The 4,282-nt window shown below is 41.9% G+C and overlaps 1 protein-coding gene across 1 annotated transcript in view; it reads right to left on the reverse strand.

The window, feature by feature from the left end:
- The window catches only part of cunh17orf75 (chromosome unknown C17orf75 homolog), a 6,923-nt gene extending 2,641 nt beyond the window's left edge, over positions 1–4,282 (reverse strand). The window contains exons 1-9 of the mRNA XM_020616406.1: positions 3,940–4,282; positions 3,415–3,489; positions 2,916–3,041; positions 2,700–2,828; positions 2,467–2,527; positions 2,264–2,383; positions 378–442; positions 99–238; positions 6–20 (exon numbers count right to left, since the gene is read on the reverse strand). Coding sequence (XP_020472062.1) covers positions 6–20; positions 99–238; positions 378–442; positions 2,264–2,383; positions 2,467–2,527; positions 2,700–2,828; positions 2,916–3,041; positions 3,415–3,489; positions 3,940–4,082 — 874 coding nt within the window. The 5' untranslated portion in view covers positions 4,083–4,282. The remainder of the gene's footprint in view (positions 1–5; positions 21–98; positions 239–377; positions 443–2,263; positions 2,384–2,466; positions 2,528–2,699; positions 2,829–2,915; positions 3,042–3,414; positions 3,490–3,939) is intronic.

Here is a 4,282-nt window from a genome sequence, read left to right on the forward strand (position 1 = left end):
ATCACAGAAACGATTACTAACTGGGGGGAGGAGGAAACATCTTCTTTAGACTTACCACATATTTTCTTCATCAAGCCATGTCATGGAGCCTGACTTACCAGTGTTACAGAGGGTGGGTGGGCTGGTGGAGCAGTCTATAATCAAGTCACACTGTGTACCCTCTGAGACAGCCTTACAAAGAGAAGCTGTGGTGGTATCTTGCTGGGACAGACCCTGCAAACTGGCTGCTTTAATGAACCTGGTACAACACAGTACAGGAAACATTTGACAGCTGACAAACAGATGGCTGTTATACTGTTCTACATGGGAGTATACCACAGGCAGACACATGTAGGATTTAAAGATAGTGTATTTACAGGCACTGACACTGAACTCACCTGGACACATCAGCCTTTGACCTCTCATCTGATTTGATGACCTCCACATGTGTTTGACTCAGAGCCTGTGCAGAGAAAGCTTAGTGGCTTACAGGCAGAAGGTAAGTGATAATAAAATAAATCAACCAAATGTTAGTATTTTAATACATAAGGTAAATAAAAATATGAAGGCATAGCTCACCCAAAAAACTACTAGTGATGGGTCAGGCAACACCGACGCGTCGAGCTCGTAGAGCAAAACCCCGTGTCGGTGCGCGTATCGCTTTAAGAAAGATACCATCCAGGAGGTGCAGAGATACCTGGCAGAGGGCAATATTGCCAGGTCCCAGGATCTTATGAGATACTGGGACAACCAAAAGGCAATCTATCCAAACCTCTTCCGACTTGCCTTACAATTTCTCTGCACTCCAGCCTCATCTGTGCCATGTGAGCGGGTGTTTTCTACAGCTGGAGAAGTTGTATCAAAAAAGCGTAACAGACTCAATGTCAAAACGTTGGAAAAACTTATTTTTTGAATAAAAATTTGTAAAAAAAAATCCCAGTCCACAAGCATCCTCATTCACAACACGTTCATTTAGATTTTCACGTTATGATACATGTTCACATTATTTATTGACTGTATCTAAAAATATCAAGGAAATTTTAAATTTAAATGAAGATATGAAATAATACAATATAAAATACAATGACTTAAATTATATTATTGTATTTACTAGGTCATCAAATCAGCGTCAGTTGAGTCTGTCAACTAGGTTGCCTGTAGGGATTTTTAAGGTCCAGCAGGTGTCAGTATTCAGTGACACAGTATCAATACAGTTTGGCAATGTGTCGAAACGCTTCATGACGCCTCATCTACCCATCACTAGTCATGACGCCTCATCTACCCATCACTAAACTGTACTAACTTTTCCTCTGACCGTGGCCGCTATCTATGCATCCAGATAGTTTTGGTGTAATGTACTGTGGGTACTTCTCACTGCATTCCAATTAAGACATATTTTATTAGTTTGAGTACTTCAAACCAAAAAAACAGTGAACTCCAGTCCAAGTCCAAACCTTCACAAGTTAGCTTTTAGCTATTTGGGTCAACTGTTCCTTTAAGGTGATTCTTCTGTCCTAATTTATCTTCCTTTTTAAAGGATAGTCACCTTTATTTGGCCAAGTATGTTACACACAAGGAATTTGTTTCTGGTACAAAACCGAGGCAGCCATTTGCAGCGCCAACTCAACTGATGGTTCTAACCATCAGGGGAAACTTGGGGGTTCAGTGTCTTGCCCAAGGACACTGACATGTGGAAGTGCAGGCACCGCGATTTGAACCTCTAACCCTCTGGTTGGGAGATAATCGCTCTACCCACTGAACCACAGTCGCCCAATTTATTACATAAGATATTTACCAAGCAAAACCTTACACATCTCACAATCATTATTTAAAGCTACAGCATGTGACCTAAGGTAGCACTAGCAAATCAACCCACTCTGCTCTGCCCAGCACTCCCTCTCCCTGCTCCACTAAGTTTTGGAGCGTATTTCTAAAAGCAAAAATATTTGAAAAAATGAGTGGCTGTGGCTCAGGAGGTAGAGCGGGTCATTTCCTAACCCGAGGATTAGCGGTTCGATTCCCGGCTTGTCCAGTCAACATGTTGAGGTGTCCTTGAGCAAGACACTGAACCCCCAGTTGCTCCCGGTGATGTCACCGGTGTGTGAATGTGTGAGTGCTTGAATGGGTGAATGGCCGAATAATGTGAAAGCACTTTGAGTGTGCTGTAAAAGCATAGAAAGGCCCTATACAAGTATAAGACCATTTACATACTGTAGCTTTCATGTGTCTTAGTCCCAGTGCCATCAACAAGCGTTTCATACTCTAGTGGTGAGAAATGACTCACAGCATGTAGCAAGAAGCTGATGTTGCTCTGGACCAGTTGCACCACCCGATAAATGTGCATCACAGACTCCTCATACCACCGGCTCAGATAGGGACGCACATCTGTCTCAAGGTTTTGCAGCTGAAACCCACAGAGGGACAAATCAATCTTATTTCAAAATATGACAGATATACAATGTTGTTGCATTTGCTATGTTCTCATACCTCTGGGGTTTGCAGGCTGCTATGCAGGCCTTGGACATATTTATCAAGCTCTAATCTAAATGTTTGCTGAGTCAAGGAATTAGAACGGTTGCTAACGTCTCTGTGCAAAGAAACAATAATGTGCACAACAGTGCATGAAAGAACATTTTGCAGTAGCAAGGATTATGTATGCAATTAATGCTGGAGATCCGGGGTGATGGTTTATTTAATGAGGACACAATGCAAAAGGATATAAGTTGAGTCCTTTTTCAGAGCCTCCCATAAAGCAGATTACATAACCATTTCCATCGGCATCAGGCTGTTCGGGAGACCTTTCCTGCTCCAAGAGACAGCAGTAACAGCCAACTGCCTGCTCTGGGATACTGGGAAGATCAACACACTTACTGGATTTGTCCACTTCTTGATAAAAAAGTAATGAGTGTTAATGATGAAATATTTATAGCTATTACCTGAGTTCCACAGTAGCAATGTTACCCATGCCTCCTAGCAGGGCTCCTTTGCTCAGCCTCCTTGAAATGTAGGTCCGCAGTTCAGGTTCTGCCTCCGATGGCAGGCTGCTGTCGATCAGTGTCAGGCTATGGGCAGAGCAGAGAGTCAGTATGGAAAAAGGCCAGCAGTGATGGTGAGGAGATATTTGGAAGCCAGTTAAGTTAATGGAGAGGACATGGAGAAAGCTGGTGACCATAAGCCATAGCCAACACAACTGAGTCACATATCTGGAAATGGAATCTGGAATCTCCACTTGACTGAGACTGGGAGAGACCTAAAGTTTATGTAACTCAGCAGCATTGCAATGATCAATCACAACAAAATCACAAATGAAAACAGCACTGATACCGTGTTGATTTCTGGTGGTAGCCCATGGACACACCAATGCACAACATTGAAAGCCAAAGAGAAACAACCACTGAAAGCAATGAGCAGATGCGTGGATGCCTCCTTTGTCACCTAAAGTCTTCCTGACTGGTTGTGGAGTCAGCTCGTCTCTGGTTCCATGCCATATTTTCTCCAGTAGCCTCAGATCTAAGACAATTGACAGTTTACTCATCACCTGGTTAGTTTTTTTATGCACAAATCTGATTTTACCTGCTGTCAGCAGATTCACAAACAGATGACCACAACAAACTAAAGGGGGCTTACGAATCACAGACTGCAATAATTCAAACAGTGATATAGAGTAAAAACATGTTACACTCCAGGGATTTTTCCCAGTTGTATTCATCAAGAAAAAGAAAGAAAAAAAAGCAGTTTCATTTCTTGTGGGATGGGGGGCACCCACTCTAAACAATAACAAATATTGATAATTTAATCACTTTAAAAATTACACTGAAAATAACAGTGACGTTACTTCTTACACAAACATCGCACTGTGAACGTAAGGCTCCCTACAAACGGTCCATTATTTTTATTAGACAGAAGGTTGTATCAGAGTTGTCCAAAACAAAATAGTTGGCAGGTAATATAGGCCATTACCTTGTGCCTTGATAAAGATAGATGGTGTAGTAGCAGTTCAGCTGACTTTTCTGGCTGTATCCAGCAATTTCTTCACTGTCAAAGTCATCTCTCTCTTCCACGTCAATTGAATCTTGGAAGGACGAGGTTTGGGAAGTAAACATTACAATTGCTGCAGGGAACACGCTAGCAGCCGGCTAAAATGGTAGCTAGAAAATAGGTATTTTAGTTGTTTAGCTGTGGTATTATTGTAGAGAAGTATTACTAACGGTGGAATGTCCTATGAGCTAATTATTAAAGATGTGTAAAGATATCACTTTCTCGCTTATGTCAACTGCGCATGTCCATTGGGTACGTTTTAAAA

The sequence above is a fragment of the Monopterus albus genome, unplaced genomic scaffold (assembly GCF_001952655.1).
Source record: "Monopterus albus unplaced genomic scaffold, M_albus_1.0 scaffold174.1, whole genome shotgun sequence".
NCBI classification, from domain to species: domain Eukaryota; kingdom Metazoa; phylum Chordata; class Actinopteri; order Synbranchiformes; family Synbranchidae; genus Monopterus; species Monopterus albus.